The sequence below is a fragment of the Gobio gobio genome (genome assembly GCF_949357685.1).
Source record: "Gobio gobio genome assembly, chromosome: 5".
Lineage (NCBI taxonomy): Eukaryota > Metazoa > Chordata > Actinopteri > Cypriniformes > Gobionidae > Gobio > Gobio gobio.
Genome location: NC_137101.1, coordinates 5378175 through 5391828, shown reverse-complemented (window position 1 = coordinate 5391828; position 13654 = coordinate 5378175). Strand labels below are relative to the sequence as shown.

At 40.4% G+C, this 13654-nt stretch overlaps 1 protein-coding gene across 3 annotated transcripts in view; it reads right to left on the bottom strand.

Annotated features, from left to right (window-relative positions):
- The window catches only part of cog5 (component of oligomeric golgi complex 5), a 124395-nt gene that overhangs the window by 21321 nt on the left and 89420 nt on the right, over positions 1-13654 (bottom strand). For all 3 annotated transcript variants that reach the window (XM_079817832.1, XM_079817831.1, XM_079817833.1), the window contains 3 exons: positions 12395-12494; positions 5254-5364; positions 1940-2002 (listed from right to left, as the gene is read on the bottom strand). In XM_079817832.1, coding sequence (XP_079673958.1) covers positions 1940-2002; positions 5254-5364; positions 12395-12494 — 274 coding nt within the window. The remainder of the gene's footprint in view (positions 1-1939; positions 2003-5253; positions 5365-12394; positions 12495-13654) is intronic.

Genomic DNA, 13654 nt, shown 5'->3' with positions numbered 1-13654 from the left:
AATTTTTGGAAAGACTTATCGAATATTGCTGAACTACTGCACAATGTTTCAAACGAATGGAAAATTCTGAACAAAGACTTCGTTTTGGCGAGTGATTCGTTAAATGTCTCTAACATGACTGTTGCAGCTCGGCAAGTTTTCTCATGTGAGATGTTATGCACACACTGAATTTGGCTTCTCAGTGAGCGCTAAAGTTGTTTTTCTTCTGCATTAGCCTATGTTTGAAAGACATAACCAAAGTAAACTTTTTTTTGCTTTAAAGACATTTTTTGTTAAAATGTTCTAAAGAAACTGAAAAATTGTCACACTTAGTTGCAAATTGAGAACTGTTTATTCTTAGCCTAATGATTGTTCTTTGCAATTGTATGGCTTACTATGTTTCATTAGAGCTTGTTAATCTTGAATATAACTTTGTAAATAAAATAAAAGTATTGAAAGAAATCTTCATAATCATTTTTAATATGGCAATACTGTCAAACAGATATTCTAACTATAAACAAAAAACATATTAGCTCCAATTTTGGTTAAAATGTAAAGTTCATGTATTTGCACAGCAGGATAATTAGTTAACAAAAATGTATGTTAATGAATCGTTTTGGGAATCGGATCGTTACTCACAGAATCGGAATCGAATCGTTAAGTGCCTTAAGATTCCCACCCCTAGTACTGTCTGTGCTTGTTCAAATGGGGCAAGGGGATGCTCTGATAACCATGATTTCATGGACTTCATGGGTCATGTGCAAATGAAGGCCACTTGGTACAGGGTTGTTTAGATGACATGCCCTACATGTGAAGAGAGTGGATGCCCAACTCTGAGGACAGCGGGTGGTAAAGTGTGGTAGTGTGTTTTCACCTTGGACTGTTGTGTTTACACTTAAAGATCAGGGGTTGCAGCTGGCAGGTTTCGTTAAAAGAGATAAAAGGAGAAGAGAATGACCAGTTTACTCATCTGATAGCCAATTTACCTCGGGGGAGAGACCGATGAATTCTGAGCGGCTCAATGTTTACCCAATTACCTTCCAAAACCACCTTCAGTCTCTGTGTGTGTTTGTGTGCGGCTGCAGCATTTCTATCAAAATTCTCACCCTTTGTACACCGTCTCATGCGCTCACCTCTTAATCCCCATCTACCACAGATGCACAAACAAATACTCAAAGCTTAATGGTGTATCAAGCACCCCGTCTGCATAAATAGTGCAGTGCACTTGTTGCTGGAAAGCACTGTGAAATTAATGTTGTGAATATAGAGGACATTCCTTGTGAAAGGCTGGTTTTGGTTGTTTTTTGCCATGTGTACCCCATGTGATCATGCCATGTGCTTTTGTTTTTCTATTGTGTCAAGTTCCCATTGTGTCATTGCATTCATAGCCCTCATGTTAACATGTTTTACCCCTTTTCCACCGAGGTAGGTTCGGAGCCAGAGCCTAGTTTCAAATCGGATTTTTTGGTTTTCAACACCCAAAGCACCAGCTCTGAACCGGGAAAAGTGGTTCTTAAGTAGCAACAAAACATTGCTGGTCTAGAGTTAAGAACCGCTTGCGTCAGGGGCTGGGGTTACCGTGACTAACAAGACGAACAAAAACTTGTGACCGCCATTTTTGAAATAGCTAATAGAGCTAATAGCTGCTCGATTGTAATCTCTGTCTATACAAATTACAGCGAGTCTCACGAATGCGTTCGATTCGCCGTGTTTTGATGCCGATGTAGGATCACAAAGCCATGTGCATCAATAGTAACGCAACGTTCGCCATTGTTGATGGAAGGCGAGATGCATCAGCGCTAGCTCTGAACTAGCACCCGGTTCATGCTGGTGGAAAAGGGGTATTTCTGGGTCTAGCTTTGGGTCTCATGTCTATGCCACGCCATACCAAACCTAGTCAAGTTTATGTTTAGTGATGTCAGTACCAGGTGTAAATGGGATCTTACTGTTTTTGTTTTACCTGTAAAGATGCTGTGAGCGATTGCTCTGCTGCAGGAGGAAACGTTCCCAGTCCAGATATAACCTGAAAACAAGTCAGAAATCATCCAACGTTTAGAGCCCTTAAACCATAATTCCTGTCTTTACTCACCGTTCAGGCCCTGAATAAATAATCCCACTGAAACAAGCGGCCTCACTTTTCACAAGTAAAACTTTGATCACCTCCAGTTTAAATATTTAATCATAGAGTAATCTCTTTTTATTACCTTATTAATCACATAGGCAAGGAAAAAGCTTTGGCTTCTGCTGTCATGTTTTTTTAATGGGGCAGACCGGGAAGTACATCATCTGGTGCTAAAAAAGCCACTTGTGAAATATCACCACTCATATTGTACAGATATGACTAGTGATGAGTCTGCAGTTTCCCCAAGACTCTCTCCTGAGGAAAGACTTGAGTAAAGGCACTGCAGCCATATGTTCTGTATAGACAGGTGGACTGTGTCCTGCACAGAGGAGTTTTATAATACTGCAGGACTCTATAATAACTTCAGTCAGTCCGTCTTATATTTGAAGTTTTCTTTGGCATGGAGTAGTGATTTCATGCATCTTGCTGAGTGAGTTCTTATCAACATCTGTTAGTAAAACACAGCTTTGGAAAGCACATACTGGCAAAACATCTATTAAATCCCCAAATGCCATGAGTTTTTAGGTCTTGTGGTCTACATTTCAAGTGTTATGAAAGCTATATCAGCTTTGTGTGAGGAAATGTTTGAATTTTCCCATTTACAACACCTGTCAAATGTCTTTTGGAGCTGTGCATATTCAAATGTGTTGGAAAATAGCACACAAGTCTGAATACTTTTGTAGTACTTCTGATTTTTTTTGTAGTACCGTATTGTTCCTAATATAAGATTCCTAATATTCCCCATCTGAAAAAATGGAGTCGTCTTATATTTGGCATCTAAACTTTTACATGTCAATAATACACCCGCGCCAAATACGAGTAAAACAAGTGTTTCGCCCAGGACTGATAAACGCAAATAACTCATTAAGCAGCCAAGAAATATGGTAATAGGACCCTATTTTAACAATCTTGAGCGCATGGTTTGAAGCGCAGGTGCACTTAGGGCGTGTCCAAATTCACTTTTGCTAGTTTAATGATGGAAAAAACGTTCGGTGTGCCAGGCGCATGGTCCAAAAGGGTTGTACCTAGTCTCTTAATGAGTCATGTGTGTGTTTTGGGCGTAACGTTCAATAAACTAATCAGAGTCTCATCTCCCATTCCCTTTAAAAGCCAGTTGTGCACACATCATGGTGGATTCGCTATTTACATTGCGGAATTTGCGAGTGGAAATACTGAACGCTTCTCCAAAGAGGAATCTTTTATTTGTAATATTTAAAAATGTTTGTGTGCTGCTGCGCGCGCGTCCCTGTGTGTGTAATAAGCAGAGTGTACGCACGTTGTGCACCCACGTATAGGCGCACATTACTAACACACCCTTTAAATAACACAAAAAATACTGCACTGTTGACTTTAGACCAGGTTTTTGTTGGTCAATGGTGTAGTCATTTCCAGTTGCCTCAAAATAGCAATGAGCCAACAGTGCGCCTGAACACATGGTTGCTTTTGCTATATAACGTGGTGCAACGTGAAAATGATAACTGCGTCCAGCTGAAACTAGCTAAAGAAACTTGCATTGTGTATGAGTGCCGAGTGTATGATAAGGCTTATAGTGTTTATTTCTGAATGTGATTATTGGTACATTTTACCAGTATTTACTAGATTGAGTAAACCCAGCCTGATCTGCCAGCAATTTGATTTCGCCCTGCAACTCAGTCTGGAAACCTGTACATTAATTTCTACTGCTTCTGTTACACTTTTGCGGGAACCAATCACAGACTGGCTTATCCACCTGGCGCGCTATTGGCGGGTTTAACACGATGATGGATAGAGAAGCGATGGGTCGTTGATCACACCTCTTGTGGTCTGATTGGTTCAAGGGCTATCCGATTGCATAGAGTCATTTGAATTATGCTCGTTTATCACGCCTCTTGTGCAGTAGAAAATACAGAGCAGACTCCCCAGACCAATGATCAATCTTAAATTGAGCTTGGTCTGGTGATAGCCAGATAAAGTATTTACCACCTTAAAGGGTTAGTTCACCCAAAAATGAAAATTCTGTCATTAATTCCTCACCCTCATGTCGTTCGACACCCGTAAGACCTCCGTTCATATTCGGAACACAAATGAAGATATTTTTGTTGAAAGCTGATGGCTGAGAAAGGCTTCAGATAGGCCTCCATTGGCATTCAGTACATTTACACTCCCAAGACCCATAAAAGGCACTAAAAACGTCGTTACAAAGTCCATCTCACCACAGTGGCTCTACAATAATTTTACGATGCGACGACAATAGTTTTTGTGCGCAAAAAAAATCTAAATAACACCTTTATCCAACTTGTTCTTGTCTTCCGTGTGTGCCTCAACGACGCATGCGCGAGAATATGACGTAGCGCCGGGGGTTCGGGAATCCATGAAATGCACACTTTAGCCCGATTTTGAGCACTACGCCGAGACCTAAAGCACGATCAATGTAGAATTCAACAGCTTAGATACGCGCGTCTTCCTCTGCTTGTAAACAAATCGCTTCTGGGTCATGTGTCCGAACTCCGGCGCTACGTCATATTCTCGCGCATGCGTCGTGGAGGCACACACGGAAGACAAGAACAAGTTGGATAAAGGTGTTATTTTGATTTTTTTTCGCACAAAAACTATTGTCGTCGCATCGTAAAATGATTGTAGAGCCACTGTGGTGAGATGGACTTTGTAACGATGTTTTTAGTGCCTTTTATGGGTCTTGGGAGTGTAAATGTACTGAATGGCAATGGAGGCCTATCTGAAGCCTTTCTCAGCCATCAGCTTTCAACTAAAATATCTTCATTTGTGTTCCGAATATGTGTATGTCGAACGACATGAGGGTGAGTAATTAATGACAGAATTTTCATTTTTGGGTGAACTAACCTTTTAAATACAGAAATTCAAAAATTACATATGAAAAATATGCAATATTAAAATTATTTTCAAATAAAGTATTTGCTGTAAAAGACATGATTTGGTCTTCAAAAAGCCTTCTCCCAAAAGGTATATCTTGAAATGAGGGTGGGGGGGGGGTCGTCTTATATTCGGAACAGTATGGTACTACTACTGATTTTTGCATCTTGAACATCCTACCCCATTCCCTTTGATTGAATGTCAAAGAAGACATTCTTTTAAATCATCCACAGAACTAAACCTATAATAACCATAGTGTCTTAAATGAGAGGCAGCATTCTTACTTTAGCCACAGCTTGCTGCAGGCGGAAAAGAGAGTTCACCACGTTAATGTTTCTCCTCTGGCCTTCTGTCAGGGGTCCGATCACCTGACTGGCGTCCCCCTGCGTACACAGCTGAGAGAAAGACAGAAGAAAGTGAGAAGAAAGAAGTAAGGGAGAAAGTAGAGGGATTAAACAATATTAAGCTTCACAACCAAAGACTTGAGTAAATAATCAAGGAGTCAACATCAAAAGCGAGGCGACCGCAGGCTACCACTAATTTCCCCAGATGTCCCAGTGTTCGTCTGAGGTCAGAAGCGCTTTGCTCAGTGGTGGCACAGCGGTCAGCATGCTGAGACACAGGCGTCACCATGGAGCTCAGACAGCAGAGGCAGGTGGCATTGTGGGTAGGAGGGCGAGCAACAGGGAGAGGAAAAAGAAGAAGGATTTGCCCTGCTTAGTGCAACGCCACGGGAACTAACAAGCAGAGGGTTGCCTTAGTCACGAGTGGACCGCCGCACACAAACACATATTCGTGCTGCACTGCTGCCTCCTGGCATAAACAAACAAGCCGCTACAGACAAAACAACTCAAAGTCGAAATCGTAAAAAAGCAGCACAGCCTCCAAGACATCACACCTCTCATCAAAGGTTGGGGGCTGGGGAAATAAAATTGGGGAGGAAAAAATATCACACATCGTCTGCGATGAAAAATGGATGGTGGCAGCGGGGGTACCATGGCAACGGTCTAAAAATGGAAAGGCAACAGTTAATTAATGTTTCCCGTGGCAGGTGTGGAGATGCCAAGTGAGGTGCAGTAACACTAGGCTTGATTCTAGGTGGGTTGCTCCTTCACACCTGATGTTAAATAAAGCGTCGCCTCCGGTGCATATCTGCAGTCCAATAAAGTAATGAACCATTCTGAGATTAAGTGCTGTGGAACCCTATGTCTGCCTGAAGACCCAAAACATCCTACCTCTGTAATCCTCAGAGAAGAGCACTGTTGTCAAATATTTCCCCTATAGCTAAACAAGATTACAGGAAGCTACTGTAAATCTGTAGCTTGTCAAGTTACAAGCTATTTTAAGCTGAGCTAAAGTAGTTTGAAAACATAGTAGGCTACACTACGTGCTATTAAGCTAAGAATAATATGTAGGGTTAGTTCACCCAAAAATGAAAATTCGTGTTCATGTCGTTCCAAACCCATAGGACCTTCGTTCATCTTCGAAACACAAATTAAGATATTTTGATGAAATCCGAGAGCTCTCTGACCTCTTCATAGACAGCAATTTAATTAACACTTTCAAGGCCCAGAAAGGTAGGAAAGACATTGTTAAAGTAGTCCATGTGACTACAGTGGTTCAACCTTAATGTTATGAAGCGATGAGAATATGTTTTATGCGCAAAACCCGTAGCCTAGAAATCTAGACGCACCCTAGCATACGTAATTGGCTGAGAGTCTAGCAACTCTCCGTTGGCTTGCGAGCTTGAAACACCAAACTCTAGTCAGGCCAATCACATCGTGTATAGAGTCGGTGGGCGGGCTTAACATAATGACGGCAGAGTTGTGACGGTTTCACATGAATTCCCTGCTACTTGAAAACAAAGAAGATGACTGCTGCTGCTGGCGAACAGCGGTCTTTCGAATCGGCTTTGGCCACGATTCTGGAAGACTTGGAGTTAAGCTTTTCTTTGAGAAAAGAACGGCACTGAAGTCATGGACTCATTTCCCCTATTGACTAATTTACGTCGCTCTGACTTCATCACCTTCTTCATTACTCTGGTTGGAGCGCTATCCTATTGCGTGCAGAGGGAATTTGAAAAACAACCGTTTATCCCACCCCTCGGATTGAGCCCTGCCAATGGTGTATTCCCAGACCCAACATCTTGATATGGGTCTGGCTTGTCAGACCCCCAAAATAACGACATTATTCAACAATCTCTTCTAGTCTGTGCCAGTCTCCTACGCTGTTGACATAGTAAATTCAGTGTAGTGCTTTCGAAGCGATATGGCAGAACGCCGGCTTGCCATTGGCCGACGATATTCACATGAGCACCACGACACATTTGTGTGATTCTGACGCTGGAGTTAGCCAATGGTAGACCTCGAAAGCACAACACTGTTTACACTACGTCAACAGCGCAGAAGACTGGCACAGACAAGAAGAGATGGTTGAATAAAGTGTTTATTTTTGTTTGTTTTTTGCGCAAAAAAGTATTCTTGTCGCTTCATAACATTGAGGTTGAACCAATGGAATCACATGGACTATTTTAACGATGTCTTTCCCACATTTCTGGACCTTGAAAGCGGTAATTAAATTGCTTTCTATGGAGACAGGTCTCGGATTTCATCAAAATATCTTAATCTGTGTTCCGAAGATGAACAAAGGTCTTACGGGAAAGACGGGACATGTCTTTTGGAAAGACATGAAGGTGAGTAATTAATGTTGGGTGAACTAAGCCTTTAAGTTACAAACACGGACTTATTTTTCCAAAAACGTCCATTAGGGGTACGCCCATTGATAGTCAAAGTTAAACTATACAGGATTTATTAGCGTAGCTACTGAAGAAAGCTGGCATTAATTGCGTCATCCAACTGGACAATGACAATGTGCATCATCAGGACACCGGCTTCAGCTTGGATTAATTATACAGAGAAGTTTTGTGATGAAAGCTGCACTCTTAAAGCCTGGGGCTGCCATCCATACGGCAGATTGGACAGCAATTTTCGCCACGTTTCAGAAATCATTCTCCCTGCAAGTGCACTTTTAAGCTCCGTTCCATTATCACAGCAGGAAGGGTATGAGAGGTCAATATAGAGTCCTTCACTTTGTCTTCATTTATATCCATCCATTAACTGATGGAGTCTGTATGCTGCCTGTGTTAAGCGGGGTTTAATCAAAAAGAAACCATCTGTGTGTCTTGGAGATCTTCTTGTTCCCTAGATTGTGAGGCCTGCTTAAGAGATTTATGCAATATGCTACTATGATATCATTTCCTGAAGCAAGTCCAAAGAGAGGTCAAGGTTTGGCTCTGAACTGACCTTGAATTGAGCTCACAGGGTTCAGATGGCTCATCGCACACATCTGTACTGATAGAAAGAACAGAACCAAACTCTCGTTATTCATCTGCTTGCTGACATAAGACAGATTGAGTCAGTGGGCCAGTGATTCGAGGACAGACACCGGACTAATCCAATCACACCCTCCCTGGCCAGGCACAATCAATCACACCTAGCGCTCACAGTGAATGGAGATAGACCTACATGAGCAAGTTGAGTCATTTCACTAAAGCTGAAAGGCTATTTAAACCGCTGAGAGGAAAATAAAAGAAATCAAAACAAATGAATCAGTATTCGAAACACACTGAACTCAGAGTGAAGTACAATATTCAGCAAGATATAATGTAGGGTCGGACATGATTTTATAAAAAAAAAAAAGTTATTTAAAAAGGCCAGAAAGTTAAAGGTAAATATCCCTAACGTTTTTTTTTCAGGTGTTCATGATTACTGGACGAGGACAAAAATTGAATTATCTGATAGAGACCGTCCTGCCTAACCCGTCCTCCAACCTAAATCAAACACTTGATCAATTTCAGGATCAATAAAAAATACCGTACTGTTCTAAATTATGAAATATTTAGAGCCAAGTACAACAAGAAAATTATGCTTGCTACAATTATTTCTATGACTTTTCTCCAGGCCTGGAAATTCAATTTTAAAAGGTCGATATCAAAGTTTTAACATTGCCATGAAATGTCCCTTTGGAGAATCTTTGGAAAGCACGACAGATTGACTGTTTAAGGATTTAGTTCACCCAAAAATGAAAATTCTGTCATTAATGACTCACCCTCATGTCGTTGGACACCCGTAAGACCTCCGTTCATCTTCAGAACACAAATGAAGATATTTTAGTTGTAATCTGATGGCTCTGAAAGGCCTCCATTGGCACAATGCACTTTACACTCTTAAGACCCATAAAAGGTACTAAAGACGTCGTTACAAAAGTCCATCTCACTACAGTGGTTCTAAAATAACTTTATGGAGTGACGAGAATAGTTTTTGTGCGCAAAAAAAACCTAAATTTATTACTTATATAGTGACTTATATATAGTCTTTATATAGTGATATAGTGAAGCGTTATGAATCAGCGAGTCAAATCATGATTCAGATCGCGTGTCAAACCGCCAAACTGCTGAAATCACGTGAATTTGGCGATCCAAACTGCTGAATCGACTCACTGATTCATTACGCTTCGAAGCTTCATGATGCATTGTTTTGAAATCGGTCATCACTATATAAGTCGTTATTTAGGGTTTTTTGCGCACAAAAACTATTCTCGTCGCTTCATAAAGTTATTGTAGAACCACTAGTGAGATGGACTTTGTAACGACGTCTTTAGTGCCTTTTAAGGGTCTTGAGAGTGTAAAGTGTATTGTGCCAATGGAGGCCTTTCAGAGCCATCAGATTTCAACTAAAATATCTTAATTTGTGTTCCAAAGATGAACGGAGGTCTTACGGGTGTCCAACGACATGTAAGTCATTAATGACAGAATTTTCGTTTTTGGGTGAACTAACCCTTTAAAGGTCCCGTTTTTCGTGTTTTTTTGAAGCTTTGATTGTGTTTACAGTGTGCAATATAACATGTGTTCATGTTTCGCGTGTAAAAAAACACAGTATTTTTCACACAATTTACTTATCTGTATACCGCTGTTTTCACTGTCCTCAAAACGGCTTGAAAGATTTCCCTGTTCTATGAAGTCCCTCCTTCAGAAATACGTAACGAGTTCTGATTGTGCCAGCGGTTCCCGTGTTGTGATTCGACAGCAGCTTAGGGCACGCAGAGCGCACGTTACCGGAAAGGTCACGCCTCTCACCATAACGGGGATGCATGCGCTCAATGATCTCTAAGTACAGCGTCCCTGGGAAAGCCAAACAAAGGTGACTTGACTCCGCGATGAAAATAACAGCGTCTCAACGACATGGCGACAAACAAACTATACAAACGCAACCGAACGCAACACTTCCTATTCTCCACGCGGGAGCAACAAGACCACGCCCCCTTTCTCGCGTGTTCTTGTGGGCGGAGGTTAGTCGACATACTGCTCTACTGACGTAATTAAAGCAGGATGTACATGGATGTAGTCCAAACCGGCCGTTCGCTGTAGGCTTTGAAAGGGAACTTCTGTTAAATAAAATATCTCGCTTGGCATTGAACTTTGAGCGTTATAATTTTGCAGGTATTATAAATGCTCTAACAGCAACATTACACACTAACTAAAGTTTGAAAAATGGGATCACGAAGAACAGGACCTTTAATTCTTGGAAAGCTAGATCAGAACTCAAACCCGATATACAGTATCTACTGATTTATTGATTAAGGATTTCATTGAAATGTTTGTGATGCCTGTTGTATTCATGTAACTCAATGGGGATGGATCATTGGGAAACCGGGGTCCGTTCTTCATATGTCGCTAACTCAGTTAGCTGGATTTGATTGTTGACGATTTGGCATGATCTTGGATTGTTTGGTTCTTCGAAGCTCATAGCAACAGGTCCGTAAGCTCAAACCTGCTCGGGAGCAGCTTATTTCCTACAAACAGGATTAGATTGCATCTTGAGGTGATACAAAAAATCTGTCCCAGCCACTGCTACTTTATTACAAGAGTTCATTACTGAACCAGGGGCAATAATAATTTTAAATGAAAATAATATTATAATGTTGTGTATAATACTATAGACACAGCCACGTGATTGAGAGATTTATTTGTGATGGAATAATTACTTTATAATTGTATTGGAGGTTTACACACATGTACAGTTATTCTTAGCCCTGCACTAATTCGAGTAATGAGGGATATTATGGGATGGCTCGATGCAGATATCTTGATCTTGACCCTTAAGAAACTTTAATAATGCCACGTAACAAATCTGCTTCAAATTGAATTAAAAATGAAATGCTAATACCAACAAATAAAAATGTAAAGGGTGTACAAATACTATAAAATCGTGAATATAAATAATTGGGAATGTTAAAAAAAACAAAACAACAGAGCACATTTAATTTATCTATTATAACTTTTATGTTGTTTTGGTAGTTTGTCTGTTTCCTTATAAAGATCCATAAATGCGTGTTTTTTAATTGGCTTTTTTAATTATATGATATCATTACGTTGTTGTCTTGCCACCAGCCAATCGCTGCATTGCTGATCGTGGTTTAGAGCATCGATGCATCTGCCCTCTTCAGGGAACACAGGAACAGATATTTTAATCCAATCTGCAAATTCGTTTGAAGAACCAAATTAGCCAGAGATCAGTTATCACGATTAGAAGATCTGGGATCTGTCAAATCATCTCAGATGTATTAAGCGAGGTACGAAGAACGGACCCCTAGTCACTGTTTACTTTCAGATGGAGACTCAAGCCATACAGACCACTTTAATACCTCAGGACAAGAGATGCATTTACAGTTTTAGGGCCAGACGGTAAATAAATGGCGCAAACACCAGTAAATTGACAAGAGCAAACCTTACACGATTCATTTAAATACTCCCCTCCCATACATTTTGCGTCTGAAAGGGAAACTCCTACAAATGCATATGCAATAAGGTCAGCCGCAAAAACAAATGCCCACAATTTTTCACTGCGTGTCTTTAGTAAATCTTGACAGTAGTTTTTTAACACCAAAAGAGGGTTTGCCCTGACACAAGCTGTTAGTAAATCTGGCACTTAGATGTCATTTTGACATCCAATGCCCACAAAATAACAACAGAGAAGTGCATTTAGTAAACTAATTGCATGAACATTGTGCTGCATACCATTTTTTCATCCAATTACTGGTATTTATTTGTTAGTTGAGCAACTACTGACCAAGCATTGCATTCTGATGCAATCTGACTCTCACCTTCGCCTGATTTATAGACCAAAGCAACTGGCGCCTCTAACTAGGCAGGTTGGGATCCTCCCTGCCTCTTGTCCAGGTCACGGCCCTCAGCAGGTGCACTGATTCTCTGACGCTTGTTGAGATGAGCCCCACCCTTCCCCAGTTCTCATAATTAGCTCATTCGCCTACCGTGTATGTCACCTCCCTGGCAGGGTTGAGGGGCATGAGAGCAGACAGCCTCCCGCTCAACCTAGCTCATTATCCCTGTGTGTCTGTGTGTCTTACCAACTGCTCTGACTTGACGCAGAAGAGCTGCACAGTCTTGGCCGCGTTCTTGGCCACTGCGATCGTCAGGCCGGAATCCACTGATGCAACATTCAGCTCACTAACGTACAAAAAAAAACATACAGGATCAACTATCAACAACTTACAGTCAATAAAAAAACAGTGTCAGCAGTCTGTTTATGGTTAAAGCAAGGCTCGACATTAACGCTTGTCCGGGACAAGTGGATTTTTTGAAGGGGCAAGTGAAAAACAATTTTACTTGCCCGACGGACAAGTATCCTGGTTAAAACGTCAAAACAAAAAATAACTAGGGAATCACCAAAGTGCAATAATGATTCTGCATTCAGTTAGTGTAAGTGGAGATCGATAGTGGATAATATAAAACGAACTGACGTTAACAAGGTTGTGCTGTTGAGGCTCGCGCAGCCTCTCGAGAAGAAAATCGAAAACAAATGAGCGCCACTCACACAAAGAAACTCAGTTAACATACACAGTTAAAATTGTGCAGTTTTTATATTTATAACATATGATACAGTTAAGCAACATTACACTAACAAGAGTGTTGTTTTCCTGAATACCATCACGACTGAAAATGACACTGATTTCATACGCCAGTTCCATAAACAATTATTTAACATTAAATCACTTACATTTTAGAAGGAATATGGACTGTTTTTGTTCTATTTCAGCAGCGAAAATAGTTCCAATCAAATATCACAGCAGAACCGTAACGCATCTCACAGCAAGTGTGTGTTAGTGAATGATTCAGCGTTTTAAGGAATCAGTTGAATCAAAGATTCAATGACCTATTCGCAAACGACTGCCAAATTCATGAATGATTCAGCCGTTTCACTGAATCGACTCAATGACTCACTCATTAAGACGGTCACCTGCTGCCACCTACTGGTGGTTTAGTTTCATCTTTCCAACATTTCTTATTTGTATATTCAAAAATATTTAAAATAATCTCATAACATTATTTAATGCAGTTGTAATTTTTCAGTGTAAATGATTTAATTTGATTGGTAACAGCCTATAGTGTCTTATTCTAATTTAATTTATAGATCAAATTTAAGAATATAAAAGGAAAGCTGAAGCATATCCTATATTTAATAAGATTATGAAAAAATGCCCTTTATAAAAAGGTACAAATATGACAAATATGCATATTTAAATATGTCAAAGCTGATTAAACACTTGTGAGAATATTGCTTCAGTATAGATTATATTTACCAAAAAAATCCGGACAAGCAAATGTTT